At 41.8% G+C, this 18,177-nt stretch overlaps 1 protein-coding gene across 1 annotated transcript in view; it reads left to right on the plus strand.

The window, feature by feature from the left end:
- ATP10A (ATPase phospholipid transporting 10A (putative)) overlaps nt 1–18,177 on the plus strand; it is a 1,517,068-nt gene that overhangs the window by 304,134 nt on the left and 1,194,757 nt on the right. The window contains exon 2 of the mRNA XM_044073977.1: nt 10,197–10,401. Coding sequence (XP_043929912.1) covers nt 10,197–10,401 — 205 coding nt within the window. The remainder of the gene's footprint in view (nt 1–10,196; nt 10,402–18,177) is intronic.

The raw sequence follows: 18,177 nt of genomic DNA on the forward strand, positions 1-18,177 counted from the left end.
TTTTAATGGGGTTGTAATGACTCTTTTAAATATTGTTCCAGTGTGAGAGATTTTGGGTGTAGCCTCTTTTCATTTACCTTTCCGGGAGGACGCACCTCCCCCATCAAGATCTAAACCTGATAATTTGGTCGATCCATTTCCATTAGTAGCTGTGCACCACAGATGTTCACACAGGGTTGTGTGGATACTGCGTCATCTTTTTATAAGTTGTTCATTCAGAAAATGTATCTGGGTACATTCTCAGTGTAGACTACTTGGTACAACATTGATCCGTTTCCAGCCCTGTTTCTAAGGCTCTCTATTATTTTAGATATTTTTGACTTGAGGCTAAGCTATTCATTATTTAAGGTACATTTGTCTCCCATATGCAACATCCATGCTGTTTTCTTTAACATCTCTTAAAGTCTGTAAAACCTTCCTAGGGGCCACCTTTTGCCTGTGTCCTATAGTCAAGAAGGCCTGTTCCCCCTATGAGAGCTTCTTTGCAATGGAGGAACTCTGCTTTCCTCAGTTTGAACTGGAATTGTCTGCAGATTTTGTTTTTGACTTGGAAAACCTTGTTACTTGTCGATGTTGGAATACATTAATTTGCCATTGCAATGCATAAGAATGTAATCCATGCAGTTGCTCATAGTCATAAGATTGAGAAGGAAGTGTCCAATAGCTCTCCCATTGTTGGTGCAACTGTGATGTCTTCCATAAGGGATTTCTGAAATGTACACATTTTGCATCAACAACCTGCCATTTAGGACAAATATTACAATGGAGTTAAACCTTAGAATTCTTTCTGTATGTTGGACATTCACAAGCATGAACAGCATGAAAGATTCTAGGAAGGATAGACATTTGTTTGTTTTCCTTACCTACCAAAAACCATGGCAGAGACGTAACTATGCTCTGTTCAGCTTGCTGGTTGTCAAACTGTATTCCCTTTTTCTATCAGAAGATTGGGAAGTCACTCAGGTTGCCTATAGTTCACTCCACCAGTGCAATGCTTACTTCAGTGGTCTTTCTTGTTAAGGCTTTCTAAGACAGCATCTGTGTAGCCACAACTTTGTATTCTTTGAGCAGCTTTTCAAGGTTTGTTTATTTATCCTTTCTTGACCAGATTAGTCACATTAGGATAGTGACCTCTTTCCAGGGAAGACTCAAGGTGGTATTTATACTACATGGGGAAATTTGTCCATGACACTGGGGACCCTTCCATACTCTTTTTGATAGTTGCAGTGGGATCTTTTACATCCAGCTGAGCTACCACTAACTCAGGCAAATGGGTTGCATGTCTCATCTGAAAGATGGCACACTCAGGAGTACAGCACCCTCTTTGCATCTTACCGGAAATTAATCCATATACTTGGAGGGAGAAAAAAAGCCCACAGCCTTCTGATCTTTCAGCACCAAAGGTGTGTGCGCTACCTGTGGCACCACTAACACTAAACCAAAAAAGTAAATATAAAAAATAGACACTAAAAGCTGGAATTGTCTCCAGGTATAAGTATTTATTTGGGGCTATAATGATCTATAGATCATTTCCACAGACCAGCCACCCAGGAGAATAAGCTATGAACTATGTCCTAAAGACTAGCAAAAGCTGAATTCTCCTTAGACAGATGCAAATGTCATGTACTTACAATAATGCTAGATATGAGTTCCCATTTATGTTTGAGAACTGCAAGTGCGATCCTTAGCCCTGTGAGATTTTAGATGCAGTTACTTGATAATGTACGCTAAAAATGAAATTGCTGCATCTCTGAATATTCCTTATCCTCCAAGGTACAGCAATCTCAAAGTTAGTATAAATAAGTACTGGCAGATGTGGAGGTGCGGAGGGCACTTTGACTCCCTACAAAAAGTGCTTTTAATGTGGAACAGCAAGCTTAACAACTTGCTATTATTTTAAAAGGCTCACAATTTTTAGTTTCAGGACTTACAGTATAGAGTCTCTAATTTCCAAAAGGTTGTTACTAAATCTACATGGTCTGCTGGTGTTAGGCAACCATGTGTCTACTCCACTGGACACTTGTGTGGGTAGGAGAAGGCCTGCTGCCTAAATATAGCCATTATTTTCAGTTGAACTTAGAAACTAGAGAGTGTTTGAGTTGTAAGGTTATCATGGTAAGAGGAAAACACCAATCATACCTCTCAACTGTCCAGATTTTCACCTCATATTTTTAGTCTGTTTCCCAAAAAATCTGTGGTTTAATGACAAATTTCCCCCAATAATCTGTGGTTTGATGACAAATCAGTGAGGATAGAAGTCAGTAAATAATGACATTCATTTGAGTTTCAGACTTCATAGCTTTAAGAAAATGCATGCACTTATTCTGTTGATGTTCTTCATGTTTTACTGATGCAGTCCTAACCATTGGGTTATCCATGCTGAGGTAGCCTTCAGTCGTTCCGAATACCAGAGTCAAGGTTTTGTGCGTCAGCTGCTGTTGCTTGCTGGGTGACATCAGGTCGTCCGAGCTAAAAAGGAGAGCAGGTGACGCCATTACTTCAATCTTTCTTGCCGTGGAGCCCATAGCAAAAGCAATTTGCAACGGTGCCGGTCAGCTGTCTCCAGATTTCGAACTTCAGCTGAAAACGTCTAAAGCTAAGTACCCCGTTGGGGATCCTTCCTTTTTCTTGCACTAACAGATGTCCAAAAAAGTCAGTAACTGTCTCACCTGTGGAAAGCAAATACCACATTGAGACTTCCATTCTTACTGTGTTACTTGCTTAGGCCCAGATCACGATGTACCTCACTGTCGGTTCTGTGCCCTCTTTAATGCTTGAACTATTCATCGTAGAGCTCTGTTTGTAGCCAGTTATTTTCATCTTCCATCTCCAATTACCGATATGGCATCTGTCAGTCAGCAACCTGCAGATCTTCTGAAAAAACGTAAAGATAAGGATAGAAACAGACCACATAAGGCCAAGCCTTTCGACAAAACCACCACTAAAAGGGTCGTCAATTCTTCGGAATTCAATGAGGCGCTTTTGCAGCCCCTGATGCCTAACTCGATTACTTTGCAGGCCTCTACTGAGACCTTTTTGGAGTCCTGTATGCCACAGATGACTGCATCATCTAACAAGCCTTTGGTGCTGTTTGCCTTGGTTGGGTCCGGAGCCACTACACAGACACCAGCTTCCGAAGATACCTCTCACACTTCAGAATTCCCTTCAAGGCCTTCGCCCTCTCTTCCGACTAACACACCGACAGTACCAAGGGATACTGTTCAGGCCAGACTTAGAGTTACAACAAAGAAAACAGCAAAAAGTCTCCATTCCACTACTCTTCCCCCTCCTCAAACTAGAATGCTTAAAATGGCAGAGGATCTCATCACTTTCATCCGGGATAATCAGGCCTCTCCAGCCAAAAGGAAAAGGGAACCTTCTCCAGACATCCAATATGATTTAGACTCAGAGGGATCTGACTCCTCTGTTTTTGAAGAGGAAAATCCTCTTACTATGAAGACTCAGATGCAGAAGAATCTATTCCTTCTATGTCACCTCTGGAGGACTTTTCCTTTGGAGAAACCCTCCACACCTTCAGGGAACACTTACAATGGGAATCTAATGATTTCCCTCAATTCAAGAAAAGACTAAGAGAGTTTCTGGACCTATCCCAGCACAGGCCTCTGGCCATCCCACCCATCTTGGAGCTGGTAGGTGATGTTAACCAAGAATCCAGCCTTACCCCTGACACCCTTCCACCTGCCCCCAGAAAACCTAACAGGTACTACAAGGTACCTGACTCTCATAAATTCCTCTACAGAAATCCTATAGCAGATCCAGAGGTTATGACTCAGGGACCTAAGGGAGTTAAGGCTACCTCTAGAAAGAATCCTACTCCCTCAGACAAAGAATCCAGAGCCCCGGACAGATGGGGTAAAAAAGTATATACCTCTCCAACTTTTACTATAATCAGTTCCATATGTTAAAATATCAACAGCACACTTTGGAACTTTGGAAACAGAAAATTTCTGCTTTTCCAGATTTTGCCAACAATAAAAATATAGAATTACTGCATTCTTCTCCTTGCACTGTAGATTTGATGCCCTAGAAGTTTCTAGCAAGACAGCAGTGACAGGATCTGTTATCAGAAGACATGCATGACTGAAGGAACAACCTCTCCCTGATCATGTCAAAGCTAAAATCATGGATGCATCTCTTGACAAAGACTGCTTATTTAGACAGAAAACTGAAGAGGTACTTAAAAAGATGGAAGACAAAGCAAAATCCATGCAGGCTGTTAAAGATTTTCTTCAAGTACAACCTCCTAGGTTCAGCAGAAATTTTACCTCTCAACACTGGTCCTTTCCTACACCAAACAGGCAGGCACAAGGCAAAACCCGTAGGCACAGACCCATTAGGATTCAAACTCAGGGCCAGCAAAGAACTAAACAGTGCCCCCCCCCCCCCCAAACACTAGAGCAGGGAATTCAATAGCAACCCTGTATGGAAAAACTCTCAGTGACTACCTTTCCCATCTCTGCCTGCCTCCACCACACCAAAAGCTAGGAGGAAGGCTATCTCTATGCAGAGAAAATTAGAACTCGATAACAAAAGATCAGTGGGTCTTAAAAATCATTGCTCCGGGGTACAAATTCAATTTCCAAGAACTACCACCTCCAAGAGGGTACCCAGACCTACCCCACAAGCCAGTGGGCAGAAGCAATAAAACAAATGCAAAACCTAATATTCCTAGGGGCAGTTGAACCAGTACTTTCAGAACAAGTTGCAAAATAATTCTATTCCAGACTATTCCTTGTTCCCAGGAAAGAGGGGACTTGGCATCCCATCCTGGACCTATCCTTTCTCAATACCTTCCTGGTAATCCCAAAATTCAAAATGCTTACCTTACAACAGCTTCTACCAATGCTGCCAATCAGAGCTTGGATGGTCACCTTAGACCTAAAGGATGCTTACCTGCACATCCCAATAAGGGAATCATGCAGAAAATTCCTGTGCTTCAGAGCAGGATCACTACACTTTCACTTCTCTGCTTTACCCTTTGGGTTATCTACTGCTCCCAGGGTATTCACCAAATGTCTAGCTCCTGCCATTCCCTTTTGCAGGCAAAACAATGTACAGATTTACCTTTACCTGGACGACTGTCTCATCCAGGCAGACTGCAAGGAACTGCTGCTGCAGCACCTCTCATTTGTAAAAACCCAACTCTCCTCTCTGGGGTTCACTATCAACAAAAGGAAATCAAAACAGACACCTACCAGGAAAAAAAAATCATATTTCTGGAAGCCTTAAAGGACACAGAACAGCAAATGGTCTTTCTTTTCCCAGAAAAACAAAGTTTCCTACCAAAGTACTGCACTAATCTGGCCTCCCAAACCCAGCTTTCTGCCAAGAAGTTCCTGCAAGCTCTAGGGTACATGGCCTCATGCATCCTCCTGGTACCTCTGGCCAGACTACACATGAGGAAAATTCAGTGGTGTCAACACTTGCAACATCTGGACACCTCCCTGCCTGTGATCCCTTGAAAAAGATCAGAATTCCTCTGGTGGGCCCAGGCCTGTGCTGTGAACAAGGGAGTTCCATTCACCCTCCGTCCATCAGACCAGACCATAACTACAGATGCTTCGGACATAGCCTGAGGCACCCACCTAGAAGGCATATGCACCCAAGGTCTCTGGGATGCACAAATACTACCCTTGCCCATCAGCCAAAAGGAAATGATAGCAGTACAAAACTCTCTGGCATCCTTCAAGCCCTACCTCAAACCAGGGGTTCTTCTCATAAAAACAGACAACAACAGTCATGTGGTACATCAACAAACTGGGAGGGACTCAATCTTACCCCCTCTGCAGACTAGCCATGAACCGGTGGCTAGCAGCCTCATCCATGGGACTACAGCTTATAGCCCAATATCTACCGGGCATCAGCAACACCCTGGCAGACCACCTAAGCAGAAACCTGCTGGACCCACATGAATGGCAGATCCACAGAGACATTTTTCTGCAAATTACCCACACGTGGGGGACCCACTCCCAGGTGGACCTCTTTGCCTCCCATTTAAATCATCACGTACAAACATTCTGCACCAGGGAGTACCGTCACCTGGCCTGGAAGGTCGATGCCCTGACCTTCCCTTGGAATACCCTCTTTGTGTATGCATTCCCACCTCTACCTCTCATTCCAAAAGTATTAATCAAGATAAGGTAGGAAAAACCAAGAACAATACTCATTGCTCAAGATTGGCCCAGACAGCATTGGTACCCACTGCTGCACAGCCTAACTCACCAGTCCCCCTGGCAGCTACTTCTGATACCTTACCTGCTAACCCAGGAGGGAAGGGGGACAATGCTGCACCCAAACCTTCAGACACTCAAGCTCTCAGCATGGCTTATTTTACCAAAACCAACAAGGAATCTATGCTAAGCAAGCAAGTTCTTGACATCATCACAGAAGCCAGAAGGCCCAGCACCAGACAATCTTATGCTGGAGAATGGAAAAGGTTATATTCCTGGAGCCAGTCCAAGGGGCAGACATACATCTGCCCTCCATTCCTCTTATTCTAGATTATCTTGCTGAGCTTCTTAATAAGGGTATCTCCTTCACCTGCATAAAGATTCATGCCTCTGCCATCTCGGCACACTTTGATACAGAACAGACATTTTTCTCCCACTCTCATCAAATAATTCCTTAAAGGAGCTTCTAATATCTGGCCTCCCAGAAGACAGCCCACCCCAGCCTGGGACATGAACTATGTTTTAGAAAAGCTTACTCTGCCTCCCTTTGAGCCTGCAGCATCCTCAGAACTAAAGTACCCCTCTTGGAAGACTGCCTTTCTCCTGGCTATTACTTCAGCCAGGAGAGTGTCAGAGCTTCAAGCCTTAATGGCCATTGAGCAATTTATTATCTTCCATGCAGACAGGGTCTACCTGAGAACCAATCCCTCCTTCATGCCATAGGTGGTTAGAGATGTTACCCTCAACCAGGCCATCCATCTGACCACTTTCTTCCCTAACCCTCAGAACAAGGGACAAAGGATACTGCATTCTTTGGATGTGCACAGGCAATGCAGATTTTATCTGGATCATACAAAGACATTCAGGAAAACTGACCAGCTTTTGGTCAGCTTTAAAACAGGGGCACAGGAGAAACTAATACCCAAGCAGACCATTTCCAAATGGATAGCACACTGCATCCACTTTTGCTACTCCTTGTATGGAAAACCACTCCCTAGGACAATCAGAACACATTCCACTAGGGCAACCTCTACTTCCACAGCATTTCTTAGAGGGGTGCCCACCAAGGACATCCTGGAAGCTGCCACATGGACTTCAGTCCACACCTTAACCAAAAATTACCATCTGAACCTATTCTCAAAAGCTACGGCTCGGTTAGCCTCTGCAGTTCTGTAGGGCATGCTCACCCAATCTTAAGTTTCTATTAACCTTCCACCCTTCTCAACTTTGGGAATCTTCCCAATGATTAGGACTGCAGCAGTGAAACATGAAGAACATAGTACAGTTGTGTACACTTACCATAACTGTAGATGTTTTAGTGTATTCACTGCTGCAGTAATGCTTTCCCTCTCTCCTTCCCCCTTGATATCTTCTTTCCTTACAGAGACGCATATTTCTGTGGTGGTCTCTGACCCCAGGGCTACTAATAATGATTAACATTAGACTTCTTTGGTTGGTTAAGGCAAGAAAAACTGAGGTAATGGCATTGCCTGCTCTCCTTTATAGCTTGGATGATCTGACATCACCCAGCAAGTGACAGCAGCCAACTCACAAAACCTTGACTCTAGAATTCGGACCGACTGAGGGCTACCACAGTATGGATAACCCAATGGTTACGACTGCAGCAATGAATACACTCGAACATCTACATTTATGGTAAGTGTACACAACTGTACTTTCTAGCAACTTTCTACATTTGTTAGGGCAATATTTGAAATCAGTTCCTATTTTTGGGCCTTTGTCCCCCGTTATTTAGGCTTTGTTTGTATTTCTTGCATCAAGAGGTTGAGAGGTATGGTATCAATGTAGCCTGGGGAAAGTATTATCTGTCAAGCTGTACATACATGATGCTTGAGTCCCAAAGGTTGATGACAGAATTCTGTATGCAAAACCTACTGTTATGGTAAGTAAATAGCTTTCATTTATGTAGTGCTTTATGACCAATGAAATGTGATGTTTTCCATGTACTTGTGCTGCTGTATGAGGAATTATCACAGTACAAATGGGGGGAGGACTGTCAGGAAGTTGATCAATGCAAATAATTGTTATACCTCCAGGGCTGCTGTAGAACTACAGTGGATATAAAAAGTTTATACACCCCTGTTAAAATGCCAGTTTTTTGTGTTATAAAAAAATTTGACCACAATTAATCATTTCAAAACTTTTCCTACCTTTAATATGACCTGTATAATTCAATTGAAAAACAAACTAATCTGTTAGATTAAAAAATTAAAAAAAAAACTACAATAAGCTGGTTGCATAAGTGTGCACACCCTTAAACTAATACTTTGTTGAAGCACCTTTTGATTTAATTGCAGCATTCAGTCATCTTGAGTAGGAGTCTATCAGCATGGCACATCTTGAATTGGCAATATTTGCCCACTCTTCTTTGCAAAAACACTCCAAATCTGTCAGATTGTGAGGGCATCTCTTGTGCACAGCCCTCTTCAGGTCACCCCACAGATTTTCTTTTGGGTTTAGGTCTGGGCTTTGGCTAGGCCATTCCAAAACTTTAATTTTCTTCTGGTGAATCCATTCTTTTGTGGATTTGGATGAATGCTTGGGGTCATTGTTGCACTGAAAGGTGAAATTTCTCTTGATCTTCAGCTTTCTAGCAGATGCCTGAAGGTTTTGGGCCAAAAGTGACTGGTGTTTGGAATGTTCATAATTCCCTTCACCTTGACTAAAGCCCCAGTTCCAGCTGAAGAAAAGCAACCCCAAATCATGATAATGCCACCACCATGCTACACCATGCTTCACCGTGAGGGTGGTGTTGCGAAGTGTTGTTTTTGCGCCAAATGTACCTTTTGGAATTGTGGCCAGAAAGTTCAACCTTGGTCTCATCAGACCATAACACATTTTCCCACATGCTTTTGGGAAACTTGATGTATTGTTTTGCAAATTTTAGCTGGGCCTGGATGTTTTTCTGTGTAAGAAAAGGCTTTCATCTTGCAACCCTACACCATAGCCCAGACATAAAGAGAATATGAGAGATTGTTGTCACATGTAGTACACAACCAGTACTTGCCAGAAATTCCTGCAGCTCCTTCAGTGCTGCTGTAGGTCTCTTGGCAGCCTCCCTGACCAGTTTTCATCTAGTCTTTTCATCAATTTTGGAGGGACGTCCAGTTCTTTGCAACGTCACTGTTGTCCCATATTTTCTCCACTTTTTGATGACTGTCTTCACTGTGTTCCATGGTATATCCAATGCTGTGGAACTTTTTTTGTACCCTTCTCCTAACTGATGCCTTTCAACAATGAGATCCCCTTGATGCTGTCTGCGAACCATGGCTTTTGCTGTAGCAGGCAACTGAGTAAATGTCAAGAAAATCCTACTAGGACTTTATTTGGGGTTAATCAGAGTCTCTTTAATTGATGGCAGGTATGTACCCAATAATACTGAATGCTATATTTAAATCAAAGGATGTTTCAACAAAGTATTAGTTTAAGGGTTTAAGGGTGTGCACACTTGTGCAACCAGCTTATTGTATGTTTTTTATTTTTTATATTTTTTCCCCTAACAGATTTGATTTTTTTTTCAATTGAATTGTACAGGTTATAGGTCACATTAAAGGTGGAGAAAGTTTTGAAATGATTTATTGTGGTCTCATTTTTTTATATCACAAAAAACTGTCATTTTAATACGGGTGTGTAAACTTTTTATGTCCACTGTACCTCTATCACTGTCTGAATTATTATGAACATTTTTACTTTATTATTTTTATTTCTTTTGACAAGCTTGTGTTTACTCATAGTTTATGGTTCACCCTTCTCTTTATTTTCCTCTATCTTTTTCAATTCCATTCTACTTTCATTATTTCTTTTACTTTTCTGCCTTTTTCTGTTCAGATCCCAGTGCACTAAAATGATGTGTGGGTTACATTTTCTGAACTGGTACCAAATGCTCTGAAAATGATGATTTAGTCATAGCTAAAGGTTAAATTAAGTTCTCATTAAAAATGATGATGTATGTATGTTTGCTGACTTGCATATCTTTCCTGGCAGGAATGAAAAGAAATATCTAGAAAGGTACTGGAAGGAAGTCCGAGTTGGTGATTTTGTGAAGCTGAGGTGTAACGAAATCATACCTGCTGACATTCTTCTACTTCACTCTAGCGATCCAGATGGATTGTGCCACATTGAAACTGCTAACCTGGATGGTGAGACCAACCTGAAACAACGGCAGGTGGTCAGGGACATCTCAGAACCGGTAAGGTGCTTGTTCTTGTAAACTCAGGGTGGCCAGTCTAATTTATTGCTTTCTTATTTATTTCTGTATGCATTTCCAAGTTAAGTTACGGTCTTTATCAGACTAAAGGCACGGAAGTGTTTAGCACTTAACATTTTAATAATATTCTTAAAATAATGAAGAAAGGCCATAATGTGTGGATATCCAGCGGTCTCCATAAGTTTCTGTGGTCACCAAACAAAGATGAACTGGACATGTTCTCTGAATTAGACAAACCTTTCCTGTACATGTTGCTCTGTATTCTTGCTTTTGCTTGCTTACTTGTTAGCAGGATAAATGGGATTGGATGATTGGATTCTTTCAGTGAACAGCTTGCATGAAAGCTGCATAAATTCATTATTTATAGAGTTCTTTTGCTGACAGTTGAAACCCGTACTCACAACTACTGTCAAAAAAGTTAAGTACAGAGCTTTTATGTTGTAGTAAAGCTCTGTCATTGTGAATCTTGTCTGCATCACCTGTAAGACTAAGATTGACAAGATGCAATTATCTTGGATCACAAAATTTCCCAGGTTACCATAACTCCTCTCCTTTGCCCATGATCTGTATTCCTAAGTACCCCTCTCTATCTTTTCTGCCATTTATTGAAGTTAATGATTTGCAGAATGGTCCTAGGTTACTGACAGTTAAAATTCTGAGGTTTTGGTGAAATTTCTGCTTTTTGTCATTCCAGCTATATTTAGAACAGGTCAAATCAACTTTTATCTTGAACCATTTCTAGTCTGATCATTTTTTCAGTCAGTCAGGTTTCCACCTCCGCTCCTTTGCCAGGGCCTTCCACTGTAACATTAGTAGTCTGCTTCATTGCCAGACATTTTTTTCCTGTTTCCCCAATGCCAGACTTGGTTGATGACCAGGAGGATGATTCTCTCCCTTTTGTCTCTGATGATTTGAAGTGTTAGGAAGATGTTAGAGTTCATCATAACTAAAGCTAAGTAGCCCAGAAGAAATCTCTGAGTTGGAGTACATCTCAACTAAGGCTTTTAAAATGGTTGTAGCGTCCAGGGCAAAGCCACATTCAGAGCTGACATCATTTGAGATATTCCTTGAAGAGGAACCACCAAGAAGATAAGTTTGCCATTCTGTCCTAGAGACGAAGGTGATGAAACTTCCTAACAACCGATATGAAAATGGCATATTTATCTTAACAATGGGTGTGTGCTGTCAGTTTCATGAGTACCATTCTCGGTACTTTCTCGGTCTAGGAGTCTGACAGATGCTGAATTGCTGGGGAGCAGGCCTCTTGAGTTCATTTATTCCTGTTTTGCATTTTCCACCTTACCCAGGCTGTAATGTATTTGGAGAGAAGTACAGAGGTGCAGAGGTTTATGGGTAAAAGGCTGGGCAGAGTTAGCCTAGAAACGTTGTTATGGCCAGGCTAAGTCCTTCCACTCTTATAGTTGACTGAGCTGAAACTGCCAATAGAGCTGTTGTTACTGTAAGTGTGTAACTTTCGTATTCCTTTTTCTGGGTTTATGATGACCCACCATTTTCCCACAAATGGTGTGGTAATAGAATGTTGGTGAACTTTAAAATATATGTTTAAAAGGTGGCTTCGGAGTAAATATTTCTAATAAATGTCTGACCATATGTTTGGAGCCTTTGAAAGTCTTTGTGTTACTAGTTTATTTGAATTAGTTAGATGCCTTCAGTTATTAGGAGTACTGTGTGTGATTAGTGGTAACTTTCTGTAATCGCCAACTGACTCACCATGCGTAGTTTACTTTAGAAGATTCTTATATTACAGTGTCTGTAATTGTCTTGGGTTTCAAATTGCACTTCTACAAACCATGGCATTAGGCCATCTGAAGGTGCAAATGAGTATTCAGACATTTTAGGAAGACATTGTTAGAGATGCTGAATAAAGTACCAGTGAAGGAGCACTGAAACACAGCGAGTGATAGAGGTGGTTTTAAGCAGTACATTTTTTTAAATATTTCTATTAGAGGAATTGTGGTTGCTCTGTTTGAGAGAATTAACATTTTTTAACAGTTAATAGACTCCCCTTGATGTCACTGGGTACACACAGAACCAAGACAGATGGTTTCACTCAAATTGGGTTGGATTCAAATTGTGCTCCCTCCAAGCCTACCCTCCCTAGTGCTGTATGTATTACACTTAAGTTTATACTCCATGTTATCAGACAAGACCACATGGTGCCAAAACTACAAAGCCCATAAGGCCAGCTGAAACACTACCCAATGCTCTTTTGTGAGACATAGGGATGCCCCGTTCATTAGGCTGAACAGGGAGAAAGTTACGGTCAGTTGCTTATCAGGGGCCAAGATCTGCCAAGTCACTCATACTCAGGTCACTGCACCTCTGGTAACGAACAGTATGACTCAGTCATAGTCCATGTGGGTGTAAATTAACTAATGCCTACCTCCTTGGACTATATGAAGAGAGACATTATGGAGCTCTTAGACTAAGACCCAGGCTGGTATGAGCCTAGCATTGCACAGTGTTCTGTGTTCACCAACGATGATGCCACTGTACAGACAGATGATGATTGACTTTAATAAGTGGCTTATCTTCTGGTGTCATTCAAAGTATGATGGTATTTGTCAGCATAGAGGATATAGTCAGCATACCACATTGCTTTGCCAAGGGTAGCCTGTACCTGTCTCTACTAGGCTTTCAAATATTGGTTAAAGCATTGTCCTCTCCCTCAGTGCCTTTTTTTAGGCAATGCCAAACTGACAAACCTTCCAAGTTAGCAAAATCAACCCAGGGGAATCTAAAGGTGTTGTGGTTTAATGCCAGGAGCCTAAACAAGAAACTGAAGCCCCATTCCACCTTGGAAAATGCAGACATCTGAGCAGTTACTGAGACATGGTTTTAAAGCTACAGAGAGCACTCTGGCAGTGCAAGAATACAATGCCTTCCACACAATTAGACCAGCTACTGCATAGCCTAGGATTAAAGGTGGAGGTGTTTTGATCTTGATCAAAAACAAACATACCTCAAGGTTGGTCAAACAAGACAACATGCTTGACCTTCTCCATGCTCAAATTACCATAGGTAAAGACCCATATATCCTTGCAAGCTATGGATCACCTTCTACAATCCAAGTAACCCATAGCTCATACTTGACCTACTGGAAACACTTACCATTCAGTCCAATACTGCAGTCATAGGAGACCTTAACTACCCCTCTGTAAAATGGAAATTCCATATAACCCCAAACTTTCCGGCCCAGAGATTCCTGTACTTTGTAAACACAAACATCTCAACAGGTTAGTCCGTTTACTCAATAGGGGGGCAAACATACTGGATCTGCTGCTCAGAAATATGGTAGAACACTGTACCACTCCACTGGTTCAGTGTCCTCTCTGGTATGGTCAAACCATAAAGCCATCTCTTTCAAAATAAAAATCAGTGCCATGATCCCAGCAAACCATGTAACAGTTGGTAACTGCTTTAATGCAAACCACCTATTATTAAATGATTACCTGACAAAACTTTAAGCCCCTTCAGATCTAGAGAATACAGCTGCCTCTACAGAATTTTATACTGAAACCCCATACAGTCATGTTAATAGATGCATAGAGGTAGCTGTGCCTACCAGAAACAAGCCCAGAACAAACTCGAAAAAAAAAAAAAACACTCTGGTGGAATCCAGACATAAACAGATTGTACAACTAAAGGAAAAAAACTCACAGCTAAAATTAGAAAGTGCAATGTCCAACAAGATAAAAATTCTCTCATCAGGCTAAACAAATAACTCAATCTGTCTAAGTGAGTTTTGAGATAAAGAAATCCTCTGAGGTCAAGGACAACCACAATATTTTCTTTAGTTATATCTGGAGCCTCGAAGGTAATGCACAACAGTGCATATAACTGCTTGTTCATGGAGCCACTTGCAGGATATTGCAAATCTCTTATCTGACAATTAAGCTTCAATTTTATCCCCTATCCCCCCAGGTAACATCATTAAACATAAATCGCCTTCTAAATTGTTTTACAAGGTTCCTGAGGCTCAAAAATACTTGTACAGGTATCCGTCTTCTGACCCTGCAGTAATTTCTCTCATCTGACAAACCTAAGTTGATTCCTTTCTCTAAACCTCTACCTTCTGATAAAGATAGTAGAGCTATGGAGAGGTATGAGAATAAGATGTATACCTTTGTCACCTTAGCCTTTAGGGCCATAGATTACCAGTCTCATATGACCAGGTATGTTGGTCTATGACCAGATATGGCTCTTTGTTCTACATTTGGGGTGTTCTGGCTCTTCTATTTCAGAATGGGGATTTGTGGCTGACATGCCTGACTCTAAAGCTAAGACCTCTACCATTTCCTTGTTAGCTTCTGCATTACAAGTAGCTCACCATTTCATCAAATGCAGCTATCATGCTGCAGATGCCTCTTCTGAGTGGCTGTATCAGGGTCAGTTATCAGGAGGCATTCCTAGCTTAGGTTGCAATCTCTCCCTGAGGATATTAAGGCCAAGTTGCTGAATTCTTGTCTTGGACAACCATAAGCTGTTTGGATCTGGTGCTGCACAGCTCTTCAAAACTTTACAAAATAAGGGGAAGGTTATGCAGAATCTTAAACATGTTTTCCTTTCACCTATCCACAAGTTTCAAAGGAACTACATTTTTAAAACTCCATTTTCCTTTTGTGCATACTCTTCATACGTAACCCTTGAAGGGCAAGAGACCTTCCAAGAATGTTTCCTGAGAAGCCAAATCAGGATTCCAGGGCACAGAAGTATTTTTCCCCAAGTCTACCTTTATTTGACTGTAATCCTTCTCTGCCCGATTCCTTGTTCTGTCAGGTTAACACTGTCTTTTTCTGATTTGGCAACAAATTACCACATACTCTCAAGTTCTTTCTATCATCCAACACTGTTATTTCATAATTTGCAGTTTCAGTTCCTCGTTTTTCAGGGATCCCTCAGCTTCCTCCTTGCCAAACTGCCTCATCTTCCTCCTCCTCTTCAGGACACATTTAGCTCAAGGGACTATTCAGCCAGTCTGTCTGTCCCAGAGGGGAGGAGATTCTACTCCAGAATGTTTTTGGTTCCCAGTAAAGGAGGGTTCTCGGAGACCCATTCTAGACCTCTCTCTTCTCAACATCTCTCTAAAAGTTCCTTTTTTTAGAATGTTGTCTCTCCAGTACCTCTTTCTTCTGCTGCTTCCTCAGACCTACCTAGTGTCTGTAGACCTGAAGGATGCCTACCACCACATTCCTATTCACCCTGACTTCAGGAAATATTTACAGTTCTCTGTTTCTTTCTCACATTATCAGTTCTCTATTTTGCTTTTTGGTCTTTCAGCTGTGCAGATGGTTATTACAAAATGTCTCACCCAGTCACAGCCTTATGCCGACTCCAGTTACCATGCTCCTTCTACTGTCTCCTTTACAGAATCCAATTTTCTTCTAACCTAAGTTGATTCACAGCATCAACAGCATTCTTCCAGTCTTGTCTTCCCTTACAGGTGGTGTCTGGAAGACAGTTTCTACAAGCTCTGAGGTTCATGGCTTCCACCACTTCAGTGGGTCTTTTGGATAGACTTCACATGCAGAAATTTCAGTGGTATCTCAGGATGCTTTAGCTGCAGCATTGTCATCATCTGGACTTTCCCATACCTCTTTTGTCTTGCCTCATAAAGGAGATTCTGTGGTGGATTCACCAGATTTCTCTGCATCCACATCTACCTTTTCAGGTTCCTTCTGTTTACAGATGCTTCAGACCTGGGTTGAGGAGACTTCTTCCAGTGACATTAGGGGTCCAGGGGTCCTGATCTCCTTAGCAGGTGAAAGGCCATGTCTACATCAAGAAAATGAAAGCACAGGTTTTAGTTCTTCAGGCTTTGCATTACACCTAGGTTCCAGGTCCTGTCAGCATTTTCACAGGCAACACCATTGTCATTGTGGTACATAAACAAGTAGGGGGGCACTGAGTCTTACCATCTTTGCAGATCAGTCTTTGTTTGGCTCTGCATCATCACGTTGATGCTTCAGGTGGTTTATATTCTTTCAGAGGACAGTTTGGTGACAAACTGAATAGATCCTTATGAGTGTATACTTCACAGGGAGGTTTTCCTGCTGGACATTGTCCATCAGTCTGGTACTCCTCAAGTAGATCTTTTTGCCTCCGCTCTGAATTGACCACTTCCCACATTCTGTTCCAGAGTGCCAAGTCCTCTGGTTTAGAAAGTGGATACCTTGTCTTTTTATTGGAAAAGGATGTTCCTGTATGCTTATCCCCCTTCCTCTGTTGCCAAGGATCCTACACAAAACAAGATCACATAGGACAGGCCCAACATTTTTTGGTGACTCCGTTTTGGTTCAGACTGCATTGGATTCCCGTTCTGTTTTACCTGGCCAGGGTTACCTCACAGGATGCATCTCCTGAAACAAGACAAGGGCTGCCTCATTCATGTGCGTCTTCTCACCCTTCATTTGACTCTCTGGGTGATAGGATTTTGATTTATTTCCAAAAACTGTTTTCTGAGTGTGTGCTTAAAGTTTTACAGGAGTCCAGAAAACCCACTGCTAGAAAATCTTATGTTGCTAAGTGGAACAGATTTTTTCTTTTGGGGTCACAAAGATGAACAAGACCATCTTTTAGTTGGGATTCCTACTGTTCTTTCTTTGTGAGAGTTATTCATTTCTAGTCTGACATAGTCATCTGTTTTCCATTTGTCAGCCATTTCTGCTTGTCTGCCTTTGAATCCACCACTTTCATTTAGATTCAAGGTTAAACTTTTGAAAGGTGTCCTTCTTGTCAGGTCTCTAAGAAAGCCAATACCTCCTCCTTGGGAGCTTCATTTTGTTTTTGAAGAGTTATCTCAACCACTTTTGAACCAGCAGCTTCTGCTTATTTGAAATTGTATACCTGGAAGACTGTCTTCTTACTGGCTCTGACTTTGGCCAGGAGAGTCTCTGAGCTGCAGGCCCTTACGGCAGTTTCTCCCCTTTCTAGTTTCCCATGAGGATAGAGTGCCTCTTTGTACTAATCCGCATTTTATGCCTAAAGTGGTCAATGGCTTGTCTTGTAATCAGACCATTCATCTTGCTGCTTTTTCCCCCTCCCCTCAAAATAGCAGTGAGGGTTTTATATTCTTTAGATTTACACAGGCAGCACCAGTAGTTAGACAAAACCAACGACTTGGGTTTAGCTGTTTCTAAACAAACCATCTCCTGGATTTTGAAAGCTATTTTGTTTTGTTACTCTAAGCAGCTTCCTATTTCTGTTTGTGCTCATTCTGTGAGGGTGAATGCCACTTCTGGAGCTTTTTTAAGGTCTCGATGCCGGATTGATTTTAGAAGCTGCTACTTGGTCTTCTTTGTGTACTTTTCCTGGTGCACTATACGTTGGATGTTTCTTGGGCTAGGGCAGGATTTGCCAGGTCCATACTTGATGGGGTTTTTGAGGCTTCTCCTGTGGCTTTTTCCTCCCACTGTTTCAGTAGCTCCCTTTTGTAAGTAACACTGCAACAGTGAAGACTGCTTTAACTGTGTGTGTGTGTGTGTGTGTGTGTGTGTGTGTGTGTGTGTGTGTGTGTGTGTGTGTGTGTATGTATACATATATATAAAAGCATGAGATTTTGGGGTGCAGGTGGAGCTTGTCCCCTGCAAAAAAATAATGTTTTGTGACTTGTATGCTCTTTGCTTATTTTTTGGAGCATGTTTGTTAGACTGTCAGTAATGTGTGTGCCAGTCAGCATTTGTTAATGAAAGGTGCTATAATGTTTTACAGATCAATTATGTTGCATACATCCATATT

This window comes from Protopterus annectens, chromosome 6.part0 (assembly GCF_019279795.1).
Source record: "Protopterus annectens isolate FY-2018-M chromosome 6.part0, PAN1.0, whole genome shotgun sequence".
Taxonomy (NCBI): Eukaryota; Metazoa; Chordata; order Ceratodontiformes; family Protopteridae; genus Protopterus; species Protopterus annectens.